Raw genomic sequence first — 22429 nt, forward strand, 5'->3', positions numbered from 1 at the left:
AAAGGGGGAGGTCAAGACTGCTACATATATTTCTGATAATTGCATATCCATGTTCTTTGGAAGACCAGATCTAATGAACGCAGGCTCCCGGGTTAGGTAACATTTTAAGGGTTGGTTACAATACCGCTTAGCAATTTGGTTATACTGCATTCCTAGCTACTCATCCATCCAAGCCATGCAACAGAGGAGTCCGAAATACGGAAGGAAAAAAAAAAAAAAAAAAAAAAGGGGGGGGGGGGAAGATTAACTCACGTGGATTCTGAAAAGGACAGTTCCTGGGGCACAGTCTCAAAACTAGTCAGGTTTATGAAAATCTGGAGAAACAAAACAAAAAGCTTTACTAAAATTCTTAGGAGTTCAGCATTTTCAGCAATGAAGACTGATCTATCCCCCAAAGAGAGAAGACTTGTTGGTTAGATGCACATAACCACTTGAGCATCTGCCTATATTGCCACTGCATTACCAGTGCTGCTGGTCATGCAACACTGTATCCAAATTCATTTGAAATAATGCTTTATTTTGGTGTTTTTTAAGAGGAGGTCCAGCCGCCCCCCAGCAAAAAATTAAGTCAGCAGCTACTGAATTTTAATATATGGAATTACCTGTCCAGGTAGCCCATGATGTCAGTACTCTAGCCGATCTTCAGATCGGCTGTAGCCACCACCATTCCAGAAATGGGAATCCGATTGTGAAGCCCTTTGGCTTCACAGCCTGTTTCCTATTGCGAATGCACTTTCCAATTGGCCCATCGGTGGAAAGTGTGTGGGGGGGTGGGTCACTTGCCGACTGCCCACAGTATATATGCAATTACTTTGACATTAAATACTGCTGTTATGGCGGCAGCAGCAGTCGGTAAACTCAGAAGCAATCCGAGCTTGGTAATGGCTAGGCAAGAAGTTGAGTGAGGGCAAAGGGGACCCCCCACCCGGCTTTATGGCCTTGGAGGACCGGCACGACTCCTGGCGTCACTTTGCTTCTCGGGCTTAAAGAAATACATAAAATAAAAATTCAAAGTGTCCAAAATTATCAATTTTTTTTTCTTTTGCTTATAAAAAAGGTAAAATCAAAGATCTGGAGTCTTTATGGTCATCCCTTTCTATTAAAAAAAAGGGATGTTTACATTCCTTGTTATAGGAAAAAATGTGATAAAAAAATAAAATAAATTTAAAGCGTCCCATTCCTGTGTGTTCGTGCACAGAAGACAACGCATACATAAGGTGCGCCCACTTATGTAAAGCTGTTTAAACCACACAAGGCATCGGCACGTTAGAGCAAGAGCAATAATTTTAGCGCTAAACCTCGTCGAACTATAAAAACAGGTAACTTTTAAAAAAAATAAATAAATAATAAATCTTTAAAGCGACGTCTATGGAGATTTTTTAAGTCCCGCCGTTTGTTGCCATTTCATGAGTGTATGCACAATTTTTAAGCATGACATGTTAGGCATCCATTTACTCAGCTTAAAAATCTTTGATATTATACAAAAACACAATGGCCTGGGGTTTTGTTTTCTATTAATTGTATGGTTTCCAAAAACATTGTGTCTGAAAGACTGCTGCGCGAATACTGTGACAAATGATTGCAACGATCATTTTATTCTCTAGAAAGTCTACTTAAAAGAAGAAAAAAATAAATAAATAAATAAATAAATAAATAAATAAATGGAAGGAAAAAAGGAAAATTAATAAAAAAACAAACACACAACACAGACACACAAATATAAAGTTAGATGGTTCTTCATAATTTTCAAGCAAATACTTGTAAAATGTATACGATCTTCCTTCCAGCACAGTGAACGAGAGCCTCAGCTCTCTGGGGACTCTCCCTTTTCATTGGCTCCAGCTGCTGGCAATCACAGCCAGAGAGCCAAATGAGGAGAAAGAGGGAGCGAAGCAAGCCGCAGCTCTGTGTCTGGATGAGCACACAGAGCCATGGCTCGTGGACAAGCCTGCTTGGTTTCCCCATTGCACATTTCTTGCTCTGGGGACACTCAGCAGGGGGGGGGGGGGGGGGGGGGGGGTGCCAAGAGCGCCAGAAAGGGACCCAAGAAGAGGACTGGACCTGTTCTGAGCAAAAACAATTGCACAGAGCAGGCAAGAATAACAGGATTAAAAGGAAACAGTTATTTTTTTCAGCGCTTTTCAGCTGCTAGCGGGGCACTTTTAACCTCTGCTAGCGTCCGGAAAAAGGGTTAAAAGGTACCGGCAAAAGCGCAGCTGCCCATTGGGTTCAATAGGCGGGGGGGGGGGGGGGGGTTCTAAAGAGCCTCAAAGCTGCTTGCAGGACTTTTGACGTCCTGCCAGCACAGCGCTCCAGGGTAAAAGCCCTCGGGAGTGGCAAGAGAGGTGCTATACATGCGCTATTTTTAGCACCTCACAGTTAAATGGGTCTTAATATTGCTTTAAGTAACATTACTCTTCCTTGTTGTACAACTAAATCAGGATGACATGATGGCACTCCTCACCTGCATACAGTGCAGCATGCTCTGCTGCTTGTCCTTTAGGGAAAACTTTGGCAGGAGACGCAAAAAGTTTTTCAAGAGAAGGACGATGGCATCTCTGAGGTTCATGAGATCTCGGGTAGAAAAATAGACTTCTTCTTCCTCTTCAGATATATCATCCAGCTTAAATAAAGCACATAAAAGAACGAAGGTCATTAGTGGTAGCTGGATTATTTCTCAACCCCCAGCCCCCCCTTTTTTTTTTACATAGCGATCCTACCAGTAACAGAACTTCCTCTCCTAGGGAGACAACACTTGCTAGCTGTACTGCATTTATGGAGCAAAAAAGAGTTATCGCCTTAGGAAAGCAAGGGTCAGGCCTACAGAACACCCCCTTACTGAAAGGGGCAAAAAAAAAAAAATCCCACCTTACACACTGCAATGCTTTGCAAAGCACAGTAATGTGCTTTGCAAAACAGCATTGCACTTTCTGCTTGCTTCTTGGACTCACGCAAGCGAAACACTATTCAAAAAGGAATGGAAAAAGATTCAGGAGATCCCAATCATGTGACCTGTCAAGATCAAATGACAGGCTTCTCCTCCAATCACAAAGCTCCTAAGGAAAAACACCAGACTACACCACAGCCTGCATTTTATGAATTGTATTTAAAATGCAGGCGGAGTACCACAGCACACGATAAACACATCACTAAGACTATGGCAACAACTAAGGTTGCGTCATCCATAAACAGACCCCAATGACACTTGCGAATGGGGCTCTCTGCGATTAGCTGAAGGAGACCCAGCGGAGGTTCCCTGCAATAGGCTCCCACTGATGATCGCATGTAAATGGATCATGCAGCAATTACCTGCAAATGATCAGTCCTGGACACAGAGTGCCTACAGCAGGGATATCCAATTAGCGGACCTCCAGCTGTTGCAGAACTACAAATCCCATGAAGCATAGCAAGATTCTGACAGCCACAAGCATGACACCCAGAGGCAGAGGCATGATGGGACTTGTAGTTTTGCAACCAGCTGGAGGTCCGCTAATTGCAGATCCCTGGCCTACAGCAAAACCCAGGGAACCCCTGCATCTAATCACATATGGCCCCATTCACAAGTATAAATGGGACCGTACAAGCATTCTTTTCAAACGCCATGGATCTGGGCTAAGCATCTTGAAACAATCTCCATTTCAGCAGAGTTACCTCTTCCATCTCTCTTCGCACAGGCCTGGGACGTTTTCTGCCTCCACGATTGTCTCCTTGAGAGCTTTTAACGGTGTCCTTTTTCCTTTTGCGGTTGGAGTCCGGGTCCTGCGGCCAACATTTCTCCAGGGTGTTCACACATTTATCAAACAAGACCGGGTGAAACACCTGATTGGCGACACTGCCTGCCATATTAAAGGAGGACAGACATTAAAAAGGCGAGTAAAAGTTCATTTTAAAGCCCCCTCTTAGTCACTAGCTGGAGCTCATAAAAAGGGCTGAGAACTCTCCTCCGCCCCTGTGATAGCGCTGGGCCAATCATCAAGTAACAGTGCCACCACATGATAAAATGTGTCACATGCACCACCGCACGCGGTAGTACTGGGTATTTTTTACTCTTGGTCAACAGGATGGAGTGGCAGGGGAGCAAAAGAAAGTATGTTGCTAGGGAGAGTGGCATGGGCACAGTGCAAGTATTCTTTAGGTGTACACATCAAAAGGTGTTAGCAGGGAATGCATCTATGGGAATGTTTGACCATTCTTTCAGAAGCGCATTTGTGAGGTCAGGCACTGATGTTGAACGAGAAGGCCTGGCTCGCAGTCTCTGCTCCAATTTATCCCAATGGCATAATGGTCTATTGGGTTGCTGTCAGGACTCTGCGCAGGCCAGTCCAGTTCCCCAAAGTTGCTCATCCATGTCTTTAAGGACCTTGCTTTGTGCACTGGTGCGCAGTCATGTTGGAACAGGAAGGGGCCATCCCCAAACTGTTCCCACAAAGTTGGGAGCATGAAATTATCCAAAATGTCTTGGTATGCTGATGCCTTAAAAGTTTCCTTCACTGGAACTAAGGGGTCAAGTCAAACCCCTGAAAAACAACCCTACACCAAATTATTTGGACCAGTGCACAAAACAAGGTCCATAAAAGACATGAATGAACAAGTTTGGGGTGGAGGAACTTGACTGGCCTGCACAGAGTCCCAACCTCCGCCCAATAGAAAGTTCCAGCTCACTTCGTCGAGGCAAACTAAGCTGGAAGTGGGAGCGGGTATTTGTCAGAACCAGGTACCCGCTCCCTTCTAAATTTGCTAAATGTGGCAACGGAGGGGGGGGGGGGGGGGGCAGACAAGTGGAGCTTCCCCCCTTAGGAACTTCCATTTTCAGGGCAGGTATGCCAGGAGGGAGCTCATTCCTCCTTAGATGCACAAGGCCACATGTGACAAGCAGCAAATAGCACAATTGCAATATATATATATATATATATATATATATATAGACACACACACACACACACACAGTAAGAAAGTCAATTTGGTTTCTTTGCAGGCTGCTTGGTAAGTGTGCTGGGAAATCATTTTTTGTGATGTGCATTGCCCCTTGCTGTAAAGTGGCAAGTTATAGATTGGGAAGGTTGCCCCCTTTCTTGTACATTTCTACCATACACCAACTTTCCACAATGGGAGCTGTGTAGCTACTAAAATGAGCATCGGACACTTACCAGGTATCTCCAGAAGCAGGAAGTACAGGCCAGCTGCATGCAGGGCCAGACACTTTTGCATATACCCAGCTTTCTTATTCTCTCCAACGTGAACAAAGTGGTAGAGCACGGCACCAGGGAATTACGACAAATGTCATTCTCAGTAAATAGAGCCCAGACACTCTGCAAAACAGACATGTATGTACAATTACTAACAGAAGGAAAGCACATTGCAGCTTAAAAGTTCTTTATACATATAGACTAGTGATGGTGAACCTTGGCACCCCAGATGTTTTGGAACTACATTTCCCATGATGCCCATGCACTCTGCAGTGTAGTTGAGCATCATGGGAAATGTAGTTCCACAACATCTGGGGTGCCAAGGTTCACCATCACTGATATAGACTAACTGTTGCACGCTAACTTCAAAACACTGGATCACTGACCTGGAAAAAGCAAGCAGATAAAAATATCTGACCTTTCTTCAACTTTACCCGACTGGCATACTGGTCAGTAATTTAAAAATGATTAGCGAAGTTCTGGAGCCAGGCAATGGGCATTCAAAATACTTTACATTATTTTATGGATCACTCCCCATTTTGGAGCAAAGGTCTGCTCCAACAAGCAGTGAATAAACTTCAATGTCCAACTGTTTTCAGAAAATCTGGAATTACTCCCGCAATTTGTGGGCAGGCTCTCCTACCAGTGCCAACATCTCATCCTAATGATGTGGCTGCTGGTCTTGCACTGTTGGCAATAATAGCAAGAGGAGTATGGTCTAGGCGAGCTAGAGACCATCAAGAAGAGTGAACTTGTTGTACAGGAAATCAAGTTTTTTTACCCCCAGGAAAAGGCCTTTCCTGACGAAACACGTTGGGCGGAGCCACCTGACGTCATCGTGTTCCAGGAAGTGGACTGTCTATGCTGGCTGGGTTTTTATTTTTATCATGCGTAGTGTTTAAGTGCATGGGAGTATTTCTTTGTTTAATAAATGTATTAGGAGATTTTTTTTCTACTATAGAGGTCCATGATAACTGCTTAAGACCACCCTTGAGAATTGTGTCATTGGGGGCTGGCAAACAAGCATTCCTATTATCACAAATCTAAAGGAAATGGGACTATTTGTGGACACTTTACTTGATTTACTAGTTTACTTTTAGTTTATCATTTATAATTTATGCCCATTTTCTATATTCAAATCTACATTTGAGTATTAAGGTTTATGTTGTTTGTAATTTATATTTTATGGTTATTAGTCAAGTGCAATATTTCAATCACAATATGTACCAATGGGGAGAAAGGGTCCCGAGACCATTCATTAACCTCTTGCTTGCTGGGCACCTAAAACCCCCCTCCTGCCCAGACCAATTTTCAGCTTTTAGCGCTGTCACTCTTTGAACGACAATTGCGAGGTCATACAATACTGTACCCAAATGAATCATTTTTTCCCCCACGAATAGAGCTCTTTTGGTGGCATTTGATCACCTCTGGGTTATTATAAAAAAATAAAAATAAAAAATAAAACACCTACCACATTTTATACTTACCTCCACTGTGCAGTTATGTACAGAATGACCCAGATCCTCTTCTTCTGGGGTCCCCCCGCAGCGCTCCTGGCTCCTCCTCTTCTCAGGCGCCCTGTCGGAGAAGTGCCCTCCGATGGGACACCCCTGTGGGCGCTCTCCCGTCTCCTGCTGCTGCGTCTATTGACACAGGTAGCAGGACTCGGCTCCGCCCCCGAACCCCATTGGATTTAATTGACCACAGCAGAAGCCAATGGCTGCGCTGCTATCAATCAATCCAATTAGGACACGAGACACCAGCCAGAGCTGGCGCTCTCGTTCCCGTCATGGGAATTACGGAGCTAAAGTATAGGGGGACGCTGCTGCCGTAAAAAAGGTTTTTCACCTTAATGCATTCTTTAAGGTTTGTTGTACCTTCGTCGTGAAGTGGTTAATTACTCTTTACCTGTCCGGAGTTGGGCTCTTATACCAAACCCTCATTAATCTCCATAGCGGCAAACATTATGGAATAATTGCTCTGCAAATTTTGAAGCTCCTCTGTCTTACTTTCACTTGCTTAGCTCCCCCTCCCAGATGCTTGCCAGCCTTCTAACACAGATTTTAGACCGGTCGCACTTTAGGGCCACACTAAAATGCGGTGCGGTAAGCCCACGCACCATGCACATTTAAAACGCACTGCAGTTGTGATCTGCAGCAAGTGTCAATGTTAACTCAAGGACACCATAAACGCAGTGCATTTTCCTTCACCAGAACGCATGGTACAAGAGTAGAAGTGCCTACTTTTGGTGTGATTCAGTTCAAAATGAATGGCCTTAAATTGCAGTGACTAGAGCAAAAATGTGCAGTGCGTTCCTGTGCAATTAATTGTGTGAACTGAGGCTTACTGCAATCTTGTTAATGTTGAGGATCAATCGTTCCACAGTGCTGGACACTACAGAGGTCAGTAGAGGATTATTCTAAACTGAATTTACAGCTGGTTAGGAATATGCAAATATGTCAGCAGCCATAACCTAGCTTCACATACAATCAACCCATGTTCACATACAACTCACCCGTGTGTTCTCCTGATCGGCAGAAGCAAACGTCAGCAGACTGTCATACAGGTTGTTAAAAACCTCCACTCCGTTCTCTAGGATTTCAGCCTCCACCCTTGGATCCAGAGGCTCAGTCTCAGTAAATTCCAACTCCCAGACAGAGTCCACCCATGCTGAAAGTAGAGGATAGAATCAGATTTTGTTAGAATAGTCATTGTCCCCAGACCCCACCCCCCTCCATTCCTAAAAATGATACAAATACTCTATACTATGGGGAACTGCAGAGGGAACCACCCCCCCCCCCCCCACAACATGCTGGGACTGATAGCAGAGAGGGACCCCCCCCTTCTCCCATGTCGGGACTGATAGCAGAGAGGGACCCCCCCTTCTCCCATGTCGGGGCTGATAGCAGAGAGGGACCCCCCATTCTCCCATGTCGGGGCTGATAGCAGAGAGGGTCCCCCCATTCTCCCATGTCGGGGCTGATAGCAGAGAGGGATCCCCCCTTCTCCCATGTCGGGGCTGATAGCAGAGAGGGACCCCCCCCTTCTCCCATGTCAGGGCTGATAGCAGAGAGGGACCCCCCCTTCTCCCATGTCGGGGCTGATAGCAGAGAGGGGACCCCCCCCTTCTCCCATGTCGGGGCTGATAGCAGAGAGGGGACCCCCCCTTCTCCCATGTCGGGGCTGATAGCAGAGAGGGATCCCCCTTCTCCCATGTAGGGGCTGATAGCAGAGAGGGATCCCCCCCTTCTCCCATGTCGGGCTGATAGCAGAGAGGGATCCCCCCTTCTCCCATGTCGGGGCTGATAGCAGAGAGGGATCCCCCCTTCTCCCATGTCGGGGCTGATAGCAGAGAGGGATCCCCCCCTTCTCCCATGTCGGGGCTGATAGCAGAGAGGGATCCCCCCTTCTCCCATGTCGGGGCTGATAGCAGAGAGGGATCCCCCCTTCTCCCATGTCGGGGCTGATAGCAGAGAGGGATCCCCCTTCTCCCATGTCGGGGCTGATAGCAGAGAGGGATCCCCCCTTCTCCCATGTCGGGGCTGATAGCAGAGAGGGATCCCCCTTCTCCCATGTCGGAGCTGATAGCAGAGAGGGATCCCCCTTCTCCCATGTTGAGGCTGATAGCAGAGAGGGATCCCCCTTCTCCCATGTTGAGGCTGATAGCAGAGAGGGATCCCCCCTTCTCCCATGTTGAGGCTGATAGCAGAGAGGGATCCCCCTTCTCCCATGTTGAGGCTGATAGCAGAGAGGGATCCCCCATGTCGGGGCTGATAGCAGAGAGGGATCCCCCTTCTCCCATGTTGGGGCTGATAGCAGAAAGGGATCCCCCATCTCCCATGTCGGGGCTGATAGCAGAGAGGGAGCCCCCTTCTCCCATGTCGGGGCTGATAGCAGAGAGGGATCCCCCATCTCCCATGTCGGGGCTGATAGCAGAGAGGGATCCCCCATCTCCCATGTCGGGGCTGATAGCAGAGAGGGATCCCCCATCTCGGGGCTGATAGCAGAGAGGGATCCCCCCTTCTCCCATGTCGGGGCTGATAGCAGAGAGGGATCCCCCATCTCCCATGTCGGGGCTGATAGCAGAGAGGGATCCCCCATCTCCCATGTCGGGGCTGATAGCAGAGAGGGATCCCCCATCTCCCATGTCGGGGCTGATATCAGAGAGGGATCCCCCATCTCCCATGTCGGGGCTGATAGCAGAGAGGGATCCCCCCATCTCCCATGTCGGGGCTGATAGCAGAGAGGGATCCCCCCATCTCCCATGTCGGGGCTGATAGCAGAGAGGGATCCCCCCATCTCCCATGTCGGGGCTGATAGCAGAGAGGGATCCCCCCATCTCCCATGTCGGGGCTGATAGCAGAGAGGGATCCCCCCATCTCCCATGTCGGGGCTGATAGCAGAGAGGGATCCCCCCATCTCCCATGTCGGGGCTGATAGCAGAGAGGGATTCCCCCCCTTCTCCCATGTCGGGGCTGATAGCAGAGAGGGATCCCCCATCTCCCATGTCGGGGCTGATAGCAGAGAGGGATCCCCCCATGTCGGGGCTGATAGCAGAGAGGGATCCCCCATCTCCCATGTCGGGGCTGATAGCAGAGAGGGATCCCCCCATCTCCCATGTCGGGGCTGATAGCAGAGAGGGATCCCCCCATCTCCCATGTCGGGGCTGATAGCAGAGAGGGATCCCCCATCTCCCATGTCGGGGCTGATAGCAGAGAGGGATTCCCCCCCCTTCTCCCATGTCGGGGCTGATAGCAGAGAGGGATCCCCCATCTCCCATGTCGGGGCTGATAGCAGAGAGGGATCCCCCATCTCCCATGTCCGGGGCTGATAGCAGAGAGGGATCCCCCCTTCTCCCATGTCGGGGCTGATAGCAGAGAGGGATTCCCCACCCTTCTCCCATGTCGGGGCTGATAGCAGAGAGGGATCCCCCATCTCCCATGTCGGGGCTGATAGCAGAGAGGGATCCCCCATCTCCCATGTCGGGGCTGATAGCAGAGAGGGATCCCCCCATCTCCCATGTCGGGGCTGATAGCAGAGAGGGATTCCCCCCCTTCTCCCATGTCGGGGCTGATAGCAGAGAGGGATCCCTCCTTCTCCCATGTTGGGACTGTAATGACCGCCCTGCCCCCTCCCCGGTGCTCACCTCTCCGCAGGTTCCGCAGCCCGAAGCGGCCCAAGGCTTCCAACACCACCGCCTCCGTGTCAGCCATCAGCCGGTCTCTACGATCTCCTCTCCTTCGTTAGAAGGGCAGCGCCAAAACCAAACACAAACCCACCAACCAGCGCACTCCCTTCAGAGACGTCACCACGGAGCGCCTCCCTGAATCCACAGTCGCCATGTTATGTTCTGGCTGAGTTTCAGTTCCAGACATGGCAGCTGCCAGTAAGTAACATGGAAGCCGCTCGACGACATCGCGACGGCGGACATCCATTGCTGTGCGCGTGCGCATCATCTTGGTTCCTCGGTGTCCATGTTTGCTCCGGGCAAGTTGCCCTTCCAACGCATGCGCACAATGCAGCCCCCTTAGCCTTTGCAAAGCCGGCTCATGCGCAGTGTGAGGAGCACAGGCAGCAACGGAGAGCAGGGGGGGTGCACCGGGGGAAATCGGTGCAGAGCTGTCAGTGATCCTGATCGCCGGGGCCGGACTCCGCCATGAGCTTCTTCGGCTTCGGCCCGTCCGCTGAGCTGGACGTCACCCTGAGCGATGCGGAGAGCCGCCGGCGGGTGGAGCACAAGACGGAGGACGGCAAGAAGGAGAAATATTTCCTCTTCTATGACGGGGAGACCGTGTCCGGCCGGGTCACCGTCACCCTGAGGAGCCCGGGCAAGAGGCTGGAGCACCAAGGCCTGAAGATCGAGTTCATCGGCCAGATCGGTGAGATGGGGGTCTGGGGGGCGACCAATCGGTCTGTGATGAGCTGGCGGCGTAACTGGGGGGGCAACGAGCTGGCGGCATGACCGGGGGGGCAACGAGCTGGCGGCATGACCGGGGCGCGACGAGCTGACGGCTTGACCAGGGGGAGCGAGCTGGCGGCGTGACCAGGGGGCGACGAGCTGGCGGCGTGACCGGGGCGCGACGAGCTGGCGGCGTGACCGGGGAGCGACGAGCTGGCAGCGTGACTGGGGCCGACGAGACCGGGGGGCGACGAGCTGGCGGCGCGACCGGGGGGAGACGAGCTGGCGGCGCGACCGGGGGGCGACGAGCTGGCGGCGCGACGCTGGCGGCGCGACCGGGGGGCGACGAGCTGGCGGCGCGACCGGGGGGCGACGAGCTGGCGGCGCGACCGGGGGGCGACGAGCTGGCGGCGCGACCGGGGGGCGACGAGCTGGCGGCGCGACCGGGGGACGACGAGCTGGCGGCGCGACCGGGGGACGACGAGCTGGCGGCGCGGCCGAGGGGCGACGAGCTGGCGGGGTGACGAGCTGGCGGCGCGACCGAGGGGCGACGAGCTGGCGTGGCGGCGCGACCGAGGGGCGACGAGCTGGCGGCATGACCGAGGGGCGACGAGCTGGAGTGGCGGCGCGACCGAGGGGCGACGAGCTGGCGGCGCGACCGGGGGACGACGAGCTGGCGGCGCGACCGGGGGACGACGAGCTGGCGGCGCGACCGGGGGACGACGAGCTGGCGGCGCGGCCGAGGTGCGACGAGCTGGCGGCGCGGCCGAGGGGCGACGAGCTGGCGGCGCGACCGAGGGGCGACGAGCTGGCGTGGCGGCGCGACCGAGGGGCGACGAGCTGGCGGCATGACCGAGGGGCGACGAGCTGGAGTGGCGGCGCGACCGAGGGGCGACGAGCTGGCGGCACGACCGAGGGGCGACGAGCTGGCGGCACGACCGAGGGGCGACGAGCTGGAGTGGCGGCGCGACCGAGGGGCGACGAGCTGGCGGCGCGACCGAGGGGCGACGAGCTGGCGGCGCGACCGAGGGGCGACGAGCTGGCAGCGCTGAGGGCGATGATTGGGGTCCCATAGATGTGAAAAAGAGCTGACAATCAATCTGCGCTGAATGCATGGCGTCACGGCGCCTGTAGACGTAAATCTGGGGGCCCAAAGAGCTAACAATCGCTATGCACTGAGCTTGTGGCTTCATCACGCTCTCAGTGGTAAATCAGCGACCAGAAGAGCTGACAATCTGCGCTGAACACGTGGCGTCACGACGCCTGTAAACGTATATTCGAGAGGGGGGGGGGGGCAAAATATGCTAGCGCACTGCACTGAGCTTGTGGCAAGCAGATCGATTGTCAGCTCTTCTGGTCGCTGATTTACCACTGTGGGCACGATGGCGCCGCAAGCTCAGTGCAGAACTATCATTGGCTCTTTTGCCCCCACCCACCCACCATTTACGTCTACAGGCGCCGCGATGCCACATGTTCAGTGCAGATTGATTGTCAGCTCTTTCCAACGTCTATGGGATACCCAATCATCTGCCTCAGCGTTTCCCGATTGATGACACGCCCACAGTGGTTAATCAGCGACCATCTGCTCTGAACCGGTGGCCTCACGGCACCTGTGCATATAAATTGGGGTGATGGAAGAGCTGCCTATCGATCTGCTCTAAACTTGTGGGATCACAGCGCCTGTAGATGCAAATGGGGGGTGGGGTAGAGCGCAGAAGGTGTTGACAATCAATTTGCACAGAGCTTGTGGAGTCCTCATACCTTCGTGGTAAACCGATGAGGAAGCGCTGACGATTGTTCTTCGTTAAACTTGTGTGATCAAGGTGCCTGTAGACATAAATCGGGGTCGAGAGCTGGGGGCGGCCAATTGTTCTGTGACGGGCTGGCAGCATTGAGCTGTGTTGAGCTTGTGTTGTCATGGACCTGTAGGCATAAATCAGTGCCTAGAAGAGCTGATGATCGAGCCGCACTGAGCTTGTGACGCCATCAAGCTCATAGTGGTAAATCGGTGACCAGAAGAGCTGACAATCTGCTTTGAACACGTGGCGTCTGTAAATTGGACAGGGGGTTGAAGAGCTGACGATCTAACTGCGCTTGTGGCTTCACCTGTTGATATAAATTGGGTTGGCAGAAGAGCCGATGATTCTTCTGCACTAAACACGTGGCGTTGCGGCACCTGTAGGCGTAAATTGGGATGAAAAAGCTAACGATCGCTCTGCACTGAGTTTGTGGCATCATCACCCCCACAGTGGTAAATCAGCAACCGGAAGAGCTGACAATCGTTCTGTTCTGAACACGTGGCGTTTCTGCATCTCTAGGCATAAATTGGGGGCCGAAAGCGCTGCTGATGATCGTTCTGCGCTGAGCTTGTGGCGTCACGGCGCCTGTAGATGTAAATTGGGCAGAGGAGCTGTGATCAATCTCTGCTTTTGTCATCCTGGCTCCTGTAAATCTAAATTGGGGTGGCAGAAGAGCTGACAGTCTATCTGCTCTAATCTTGTGGGATCACCTATAGAGGCAAATTGGGATGGGGGGTGGGCAGAAGAGCTGGCGATCGATGTGCAGTGAGCTTGTGGTGTTACGTAAATGGCGGGGGGGGGGGGCGGTGGGTGTGAATGACAATTGTTCCACGTTGAGTTCATGGCATCTTCATGCATATAGTGGTAAATCGGCGACTGGAAGAGCTGACAATAAATCTGCGCTTATCTTGTGATGTCATCAGGCCCATAGTGCTAATTTGGCGGTCAGAAGAGCTGACAATTGATCTGTGCTTATCTTGTGACGTCATCGGTTCCCCAGTGGTAATTTGGCGGTCAGAAGAGCTGACAATTGATCTGTGCTTATCTTGTGACATCACTGGTCCCATAGTGGTAAACTGGCGGTCAGAAGGGCTGACAATCATTCTGCATGGAACTTGTTTCATCTTGATGCTTAGAGATGTAAAAGAAGGGCTGACGATCGTTCAGGGGTGAAGGTGTAAATTGGGGGCTGGAAGAGTAGAGTGGGCATTCATTCTGGGTTGAGCTTCTGGCGTCGGAAGAGCTGGCGATCGTTCTTTGCTGAACTTGTGGCATCAAGGTTCCTGTAGACATAAATAGGGGGGGAGCCAAGAGAGCTGACCATCCTGTGTTGAGCTTGTGTTGTCATGATGCCTGTAGATGCTGATCTGTGATCGGAAGAGCTGACAATCGTTCTACATTGAGCTTTTTGGAGTCATTAACCTGTAGCCATAAATCAGTGGCTGGAAGAGCTGTCGATCGATCTGCACTGAGCATGTGGCAGAAGAGCTAAAGACCATTAAGCTTGTGTAGTCACTTTGCCTGTATACAGAGATACATGACCAGAAGAGCTGACAATCGTATTGGGTTGAGCTTGTGGCATCATGCTGCCTGCTAAATTAGTCAAAGAGCTAACGATCATTCTGCATTGAGCTTGTGGTGTCATAATGATTCATGACATAATTCAGGGGGCTGATAGAGCTGACAATTCTGTGTTGAGCTTTTGTGTTTCAAGACATAAATCGTGCAGCAGAAGAGCTGGCAATCGATCTGCATTGAGCTTATAGTGCCTATAGATGTAAATTATAGGCAGCTGAGCAAATTATCATTCTGTGCTGAGCGTGCAGCGTTCTTTTGCCCATAGTGGTAGGAGTTGCCGATCGTTCAGAGGTGAGCTTGTGGCATCCTGGTGCCTCATGATGCAATTCAGTGGACGGAGGAGCTCACAATCGCTCTGCACTGAGCTCCTGGTGTCATCATGCCCTTAGTAATAAATCGGTGGACAGAGGAGCTGATAATTGTTCTGCAGTTGAACTTGTGACATCAGGGTACCTGCAGACATAAGTCAGCGATCAGAAGAGCTGACAGTTGTTTGGCCTGGCCTCATGTGTCCTAGCAACCAATGATGCCATGTGACCCAGCTGCCTGTACCCTAGCAATGAAAGATGCTAGAGACTTTTTAGTTGAGTCTGCATCCTATCAGCCAATGACATTGCAAGGCACAGCTACCGGCACCCTAGCAACCAAAGACACTGCATGGTGCAACGGCCGTCATCCTAGCAATGACTGGCGCTGTGTCCCAGCAACCAATGCTTTCCAGGTTCTGTGCTTCTCCCCTGATAGAAACCCGATTTCTGGGCATTACTAGCATTGAGCTCTGCTTAATTATTTGCTAGGGAACAAGCAGTCAGGTCACATAACCTCGTTGGTTGTTATGAGTCAGGTGACCAGGCTGCCTACGCCAAAGAAATACATGATGCTGTGTGGCCTGGCCATCTACATCCTAGCAACCAATGATGCCACGTGCCTCAGCTGCCCGTGCCCTAGCAACGAAAGACGCTAGATGCTATTCAGCTGTCTGCATCCTAACAATGACACTGCATAGCGCAGCTTCTGGCATCCTAGCAACCAAAGACACTGCACAGCGGAGCTTTCGGCATCCTAGCAACCAAAGACACCGTTTTACGCAGCTGCCGGCATCCTAGTAACCAAAGACACCGCATAGTGGAGCTGTCGGCATCCTAACAACCATAACAACCGATGAAGTTATGTGACCTGGCTGCTTGTTCAATAGCAACTTATTGAGCAGAGCTCAATGTCAGTAATGACCACAAATTGGGCTTCTATCAGGGGAGGAGCACAGAAGCTGTAAAGCAAGGAATAAAGAAGGAATTGTCTTCACATTTCAAAAGTGGTTCATTGGAGAGGCCAATTCGGAGATTTAGAAATAAACATAAGGACCTGTCTGGAATATTTGTAATTATTTTGAGCGTTTTAGTTTTTTTAGTTGCACCCCCAATGCACACTCCAGTGCACTGTAGAGAAAAGGCTGTGTGGATGGCAGTGCGCTGCATTGTATTGTGTGAAATCGATCAGGATCTGTGCGCTGATGTGTGTTCACAGTCCATTCAGAAAGAATAAGCTTCTTAACACAATAAGCCTCAACACCCAAACATTTTGTCTCATGAATGGGTCCATAGATCATACAATCAGATTGTAACATTCGTAATGCAGATGGAACTGCAGATCAATAGTGATCCCTGGTCCACCAGTATCAGCCGGCCCACTGAATATTCCTCCCACATTCATCTCTCTAGCACGGGGGGTGCATACCGGTGTTCGGGTGTTGTTGTTAGGCTCTGTGCCCCTTCACCCGTCTTAGTAATCTGATCGTTCTTCCTCTGCCTTGTTGAATGCAGTGATATTCTGTATTTTTATGTGTTAGAATCGGAAAAATGCTCTGTGCCCAGACATGAGATTTTAATTGAGAGATTTCACTTCTTACTGATGTCTGTCCTGGTAGGAATGGCTGTGCGGCTGGTGAAGTTATGCCAGGACATTGTACAAGTAGATGTGAGATCCAATCTCCTTACATTCATGGTCAGTGTGAAGAATGCCCCTTACGTTGGTGGTCAGTGTGAAGAATGCCCCTTACGTTGGCGGTCAGTGAGAAGAATGCCCCTTACGTTGGCGGTCAGTGTGAAGAATGCCCCTTACGTTGGCGGTCAGTGTGAAGAATGCCCCTACGTTGGCGGTCAGTGTGAAGAATGCCCCCTACGTTGGCGGTCAGTGAGAAGAATGCCCCTTACGTTGGCGGTCAGTGAGAAGAATGCCCCTTACGTTGGCGGTCAGTGTGAAGAATGCCCCTTACGTTGGCGGTCAGTGTGAAGAATGCCCCTTACGTTGGCGGTCAGTGTGAAGAATGCCCCTTACGTTGGCGGTCAGTTTGAAGAATGCCCCTTACGTTGGCGGTCAGTTTGAAGAATGCCCCTTACGTTGGCGGTCAGTGAGAAGAATGCCCCTTACGTTGGCGGTCAGTGAGAAGAATGCCCCTTACGTTGGCGGTCAGTGAGAAGAATGCCCCTTACGTTGGCGGTCAGTGAGAAGAATGCCCCTTACGTTGGCGGTCAGTGAGAAGAATGCCCCTTACGTTGGCGGTCAGTGAGAAGAATGCCCCTTACGTTGGCGGTCAGTGAGAAGAATGGCCCCTTACGTTGGCGGTCAGTGAGAAGAATGGCCCTTACGTTGGCGGTCAGTGAGAAGAATGGCCCTTACGTTGGCGGTCAGTGAGAAGAATGGCCCTTACGTTGGCGGTCAGTGAGAAGAATGGCCCCTTACGTTGGCGGTCAGTGAGAAGAATGGCCCTTACGTTGGCGGTCAGTGAGAAGAATGGCCCTTACGTTGCGGTCAGTGAGAAGAATGGCCCTTACGTTGGCGGTCAGTGAGAAGAATGGCCCTTACGTTGGCGGTCAGTGAGAAGAATGGCCCTTACGTTGGCGGTCAGTGCAGTGGGAAGAATGCTCCGTACATTGGTGGTCAGTGGGAAGAATGCCCCTTACGTTGGCGGTCAGTGCAGTGGGAAGAATGCTCCGTACATTGGTGGTCAGTGGGAAGAATGCTCGGGGGGGGGGGGGGGGGGTTGCACTAAACTGCTCTGTAGTTTTCTTTTAAATGATAAAATAAGCACACTGGGGCTTCTAGCCAACTTCTCAATCATGGAGGATCGTCATGGTAACCGCATCACCTATTCCTCCGAATACATGCGATCGCACATCTTATATACGACGTATGAAATGGGTCATAGAGCTGTGCGCCAAGAAATCAGATTACAGCTTTTATTATGTGTCTTAGTCATCAATTTGGGTTTCTTTTGTATGAATTCACCTACGTAATCCTCACGATTCAGCGGCGTGCTGCCTGACATTCTCTCCAAGGAAAATGACGTCTGTCTAAAGCAGGGGCGTTCAAACTTTTTTCAAAGAGGGCCAGATTTGATGAAGTGAACGTGCTGAGGGCCGACCGTTTTGTCTGACATTCTTTGGACCATTAAAATTCGGTAATAAGTGTGTCCAAGCGCTAATACACGGCCCAACAAGAATTCTCCTGCCTTCGTGGCTGTGTGTGGTGACGAGATGAGCTCGGGTGCGTTATTTGGATATATCGTATTTATTGGCATATAACACGCACCTTCACTTTAAGAGGAAAGTTTCAGGGGGAAAAAATTTCATTTTAAATAAAGAACTGTGAAGCATAATAAGGGTCAGTGCAGCACCCCCCATTGCCATGAATGCAGCACCCCGCCCCCCCCCCACCATTGCCATGAATGCAGCACCCCGCCCCCCCCCCACCATTGCCATGAATGCAGCACCCTCCCCCCCACCATTGCCATGAATGCAGCACCACCTCCCCACCGTTGCCATGAATGCAGAACCCCCCCCCCCCCCACCACCACCGTTGCCATGAATGCAGAACCCCCCCCCCCCCCCACCACCACCGTTGCCATGAATGCAGAACCCCCCCCCCCCCCCCCACCACCACCGTTGCCATGAATGCAGCACCCCCCCCCCACCACCATTGCCATGAATGCAGCACCACCACCATTGCCATAAATGCAGCACCCCCCCCCCCCACCACCACCATTTGCCATGAATGCAGTACCCCCCCCCCCACCATTTGCCATGAATGCAGTACCCCCCCCCCCCCCCCACCATTGCCATGAATGCAGCACCCCCCCCCCACCACCATTGCCATGAATGCAGCACTCCCCCCCCCTAACAATTGCCATGAATGCAGCAAGCACCCACCATTACCATGAATCCAGCACCCCCCCTCCCCCCATTACAATGAATGCAGCACCCACCATTGCCATGAGCGCAGCGCCCACCGTTGCCATGAGCGCAGCGCCCACCATTGGCATGAGCGCAGCGCCCACCATTGGCAGGAATGCAGCGCCCCCCCCCATTGCCATCAGTGCAACCTGATTGATGCCCATCCATCTGCAGCCTGGGAGGGGGACGGGGGCGAGTGCAAAAAGATTACATACAGGAAAAACGTCCAATGGAACGCAAGAAACGGGACTTCCTGTTACAGAGGCTGGCTTGTGAACAGGAAATTCCCCTGTGTGTGCAGCACTCGTTTAATCACATGTAGCAGAGATCAGCATCACTAGTTGCTAGGCAGAACGTGGAGATGCTGTTCACAACGGCATCTCTCCATTCAGCTGCGCCGTGAGACATCGCGGGTATGCCCGCGACAATCGAGTCCGCGGGACCCGCGACCGGACCCACGGGGGTCCCGACCAGCACGCCGCTGGTGGTGTGCTCGCGATGGTGGGGCGGCAAATTTAAAGGGACGTACAGGTACGCCCATTTGCCTGCCCGTGCCATTCTGCTGACGTACATCGGCGTGCGCTGGTCGGGAACCAGTTAAATAACAAACATATCAATACTTGCCTCCACTGTGCAACTAGTTTTTGCATGGAGTGGCCCAGAACCTGCTCTTCCGGGGTCCCTCGGCGGCTCTCTTTGCTCCTCCTTGCATCAGATAACTCCCTGGGAGAAGCATTCTCCTAGGTGGTTACCTTGTGGGTACCTTGTGAGTGCAGCGTTCCATAGATGCCGAATGCGGATCTCGGCCCCGCCCCTGGCGGCGGTGTCATTGGATTTGATTGACAGCAGTGGGAGCCAATGGCTGCGCTGCTATCAATCTATCCAATCAACAGCCGAGAACCCCCTAGCAGAATGACGGCGCGTCCCGTGGGACAAGTTTATGGGCTCAGGTAAATATAATGGGGGGGGCGCTGGGGGCCGGTCACTGACAGGTGAAAAAACATGAACCTTTACAACCCCCTTTAAGGTCTGGAGACTGGCTAGGGCCATCCATGACCTCAATGTGCTTCTTCTTGAGCCACTCCTTTGTTGCCTTGGAGGAATGTTTTGGGTCATTATCATGCTGGAAGACCCAACTTCAGTGTTCTGGCTGAGGGAAGAAGGTTCTCATCGAAGATTTTACAATACATGGTCCTGTCCATTGGCCCCTTAATGCGGCAAAGTTGGCCTGTACCTTTAGCAGAGAAACAGCCCCAAAATGTTTCCACCTCCGTGCTTGACTGTAGGGATGGTGTTCTTGGGGTCATAGTCAGCATTTTCTTCCTCCAAACACGGCGAGTCGAGTTAAAGCGGAGGTCCACCCTAAAATGGACCTCCGCTCATCGGAATCCCCCCCCCCCCCCCCTCCGGCGCCACAATTGGCACCTTTCAGGGGGGAGGGGGGTGCAATTACCTGGATAATCCAGGTAACTGCACCCACTTCCGGGATAGCTGTCTGCGGAAAGGGGCGTAGATTACGCCCCTTTCCGCAACTGCCCGCCCCTTTGCGCAAGTGCCCCGCTGCCTGCTGGGAAACGCACAGTTCCCAGAGGCAGCGGGGACCGTCCGGATTGCGCCGCGCGGCTCGCGCATGCGCAGTAGGGAACCGGGAAATGAAGCCGAAAGGCTCCATTTCCTGATTCCCATACCCAAGATGGCGGCGGCAGCACCCGAGTGTCGATCTAGAGATCGGCTTCGGGTGCCGACTCCCGCTTTAATGCCAAAGAGCTAAATTTTGGTCTCATCTGACCACACCACTTACTTCCAATCGCTCTCTGAATCATTTAGACCAGTGGTCATCAACCCTGTCCTCAGGGCCCACTAACAGGCCAGGTTTGCAGGATACCTGAGACACATCACAGGTGATATCATTTGCTGCTCAGTGATTGCCGTATTCTAGTCTACATCTCCCCCAAGGTAATACATAAAACCTGGCCTGTTAGTGGGCCCTGAGGACAGGGTTGATTTTCATTGGCAAACTTCAGATGGGCCTGTACATGTATTTCTTGAGGAGGGGGACCTTGTGGGCGCTGCAGGATTTCAATCGATGGCGACGTATTGTGTTACCAATGGTTTGTTTGGTGACTGTGATCCCAACTGCCTTGAGATCATTCACATTTCCTGCTGTGTAGTTCTGGGCTGATCCCTCACTTTTCTCATGATCATCCTTTCCCCATGAGGCGAAATCTGGTATGGAGCTCCAGACTGAGAGCAATTGATGGTTATTTTGTATAACCATCACTTTCCATTTGTGAATAATCTCCAACAATTGTTTCCTTCTCACCAAGCTTCTTGCTGATGGTCTTGTAGCCCATTCCAGCCTTGTGCAGGTCTACAGTCTTGTCCCTGATGTCCTTTGATGGGTCTTTGGGTCTTGCCCATAATGGTGAGGTTTGGATGGAAGAAAGAGATTCTGTGGACAGGTGTCTTTTTTTTTTTTTTTTATACCTAAAATTAGCTGTCATGAGGAGCCCCCTTCTTATATTGACAGGTATAATCTGTGTACCACATGAGCACCTACTGTAGCCAGTCTGTGGGAGACAGAATTATTGTTGTTTGGTAGGAGATCAAATACTTATTTTACTCACTGAACTGCAACTCAATTTATAACGTTCATATGATTTTTATTTTTTTTTTTCTGGATTTTTGGTTGACAATCTGTCTCTATCATTTAAAATAAACCTATGATAAAAATTATATAGACCCTTCATTCCTTTGTAAGTGGGCAAACTTACAAAATCTGCAGGGGATCAAATAATTATCTTCCCCACTGTACCTTTTTGAATTGGCAAAAATTCACCAAAGCCAAAAAACGCTGCACACAAATGCGAAAAAACGCCAGAAAAGCGATCAGACGCTACGCTGAGGTGTGAATGCAGCCTAAAAACAAGATATCTGGATAATGCTGTAACTGTAGCCATCATTCAAATAACCTCACTCAAAGTCTGCGACATAGGACGGCGTGCGGGCGGGAAGTGGTTAAGGTAGAGGTGCAGCAAATGGAAATTTTGGTGCCGAAACCGAAAATTCAGGATGCATTTGGCCAAAACTGAAAATGACAGTTAAAAAAAAAATAAATAAATAAAAAAAAAAAAATATATATATATATATATATATATATATATATATATATATATATATATATATATATATATATATATATATATATATATATATATATATATATATATATACATATACATACATACACTCTCCTATTCAGAGGGGGGGGCTGACACTCTCAGATTTTTTTTCACCTTTAATGCATAGAATGCGTTTAAGGTGAAATTTTTTTTGCCTTTACAACCCCTTTAATATCATGAATATTAAATGAGTGTGAATTTGTTGTCGGCCATTATCCCCTTTAATATCATGAATATTAAATGAGTGTGAATTTGTTGTCGGCCATTATCAGCACTTTTGGTGCAAGAAAAATGTATCCCTTTAAATTCTCTGTATGTCTTCACACCGGTCCGTTGCGCTTCCATTGTGGTGTTAAAAATCTTGCTTGCTGCATTTTTAGACCGTTTAAAAAAAAAAAAAAAAATGCACCTCCCCATTTGAAATGCATTGAAAATGCATCAAAATCACACGTTAGGTTTTTGATGCGCTTTTTGAGTCACGTGACCTCTGAAAAACTCAGTAAAATCACGGCAAAACTGCGGGTGTTCTTGGCACCTTTTTTCTCTTTCAGCAAAA

At 50.6% G+C, this 22429-nt stretch overlaps 2 protein-coding genes across 2 annotated transcripts in view; one reads left to right on the forward strand and one right to left on the reverse strand.

Annotated features, from left to right (window-relative positions):
* NCAPD3 (non-SMC condensin II complex subunit D3) overlaps window positions 1-10491 on the reverse strand; it is a 63518-nt gene extending 53027 nt beyond the window's left edge. Inside the window, 7 exon segments of the mRNA XM_077457996.1 lie at window positions 253-314; window positions 2465-2623; window positions 3652-3836; window positions 5148-5261; window positions 5264-5309; window positions 7702-7856; window positions 10333-10491. Coding sequence (XP_077314122.1) covers window positions 253-314; window positions 2465-2623; window positions 3652-3836; window positions 5148-5261; window positions 5264-5309; window positions 7702-7856; window positions 10333-10399 — 788 coding nt within the window. The 5' untranslated portion in view covers window positions 10400-10491.
* A 227-nt stretch (window positions 10492-10718) lies between these two features.
* The window catches only part of VPS26B (VPS26 retromer complex component B), a 100404-nt gene continuing 88693 nt past the window's right edge, over window positions 10719-22429 (forward strand). Inside the window, exon 1 of the mRNA XM_077455922.1 lies at window positions 10719-11065. Within this exon, the coding sequence (XP_077312048.1) occupies window positions 10843-11065 (223 nt within the window). The 5' untranslated portion in view covers window positions 10719-10842. The remainder of the gene's footprint in view (window positions 11066-22429) is intronic.

This window comes from Lithobates pipiens, unplaced genomic scaffold (assembly GCF_037356315.1).
Source record: "Lithobates pipiens isolate NorthernLeopardFrog02 unplaced genomic scaffold, aLitPip1_a1.2 Scaffold_27, whole genome shotgun sequence".
In the NCBI taxonomy this organism is placed as follows: domain Eukaryota; kingdom Metazoa; phylum Chordata; class Amphibia; order Anura; family Ranidae; genus Lithobates; species Lithobates pipiens.